The sequence below is a fragment of the Eimeria mitis genome, genomic scaffold (assembly GCF_000499745.2).
Source record: "Eimeria mitis Houghton genomic scaffold, Emh_scaff4855, whole genome shotgun sequence".
Taxonomy (NCBI): domain Eukaryota; phylum Apicomplexa; class Conoidasida; order Eucoccidiorida; family Eimeriidae; genus Eimeria; species Eimeria mitis.
In genome coordinates this window covers 343-748 of record NW_013573155.1, presented here as the reverse complement: position 1 = coordinate 748, position 406 = coordinate 343, and the positions used below count along the sequence as shown (strand labels likewise).

The 406-nt window shown below is 53.7% G+C and overlaps 1 protein-coding gene across 1 annotated transcript in view; it reads left to right on the top strand.

Annotated features, from left to right (window-relative positions):
- Positions 1–301, top strand: part of EMH_0078090 (uncharacterized protein) — a gene marked incomplete at both ends in the record, with an annotated part of 4148 nt that extends 3847 nt beyond the window's left edge. Inside the window, one exon of the mRNA XM_013499951.1 lies at positions 26–301. Coding sequence (XP_013355405.1) covers positions 26–301 — 276 coding nt within the window. The remainder of the gene's footprint in view (positions 1–25) is intronic.
- Between the last annotated feature and the right edge of the window lie 105 nt (positions 302–406).

Sequence of the window (406 nt, the reverse complement as noted above, 5' to 3'; positions counted from 1 at the left end):
AGCTCAAAGACTGGTTTCTTAACAGAAAGGTCCAGCTAGAGGTAATACAGCAGCAGCAGCAGCAGCAGCAGCAGCAGCAGCAGCAGCAGCAGATGGAGATGCAGCAGCAGCAGCAGCAGGTGCAGATGCAGATGCAGGGGTAGTAGCAGCAGCAGCAGATGCAGATGCAGCAGCAGTAGATGCAGCAGATGCAGCGGTAGACACAGCAGCAGTGCAACAGCAGCAGCAGCAGCAGATACAGCAGCAGCAGCAGCAGCAGCAGCAGCAGCACAGCCGCCATGGATGCTTCTATGGCATCTGAGCAGACAGCAGCACTACACATGTATTCTTTTTTTCTGTTGTTGCTGCTGTTTTTGCTGCTGCTTCTTCCTTCTCTGCTTCTATTGCTTCTCTCCTGCTGCTGCTG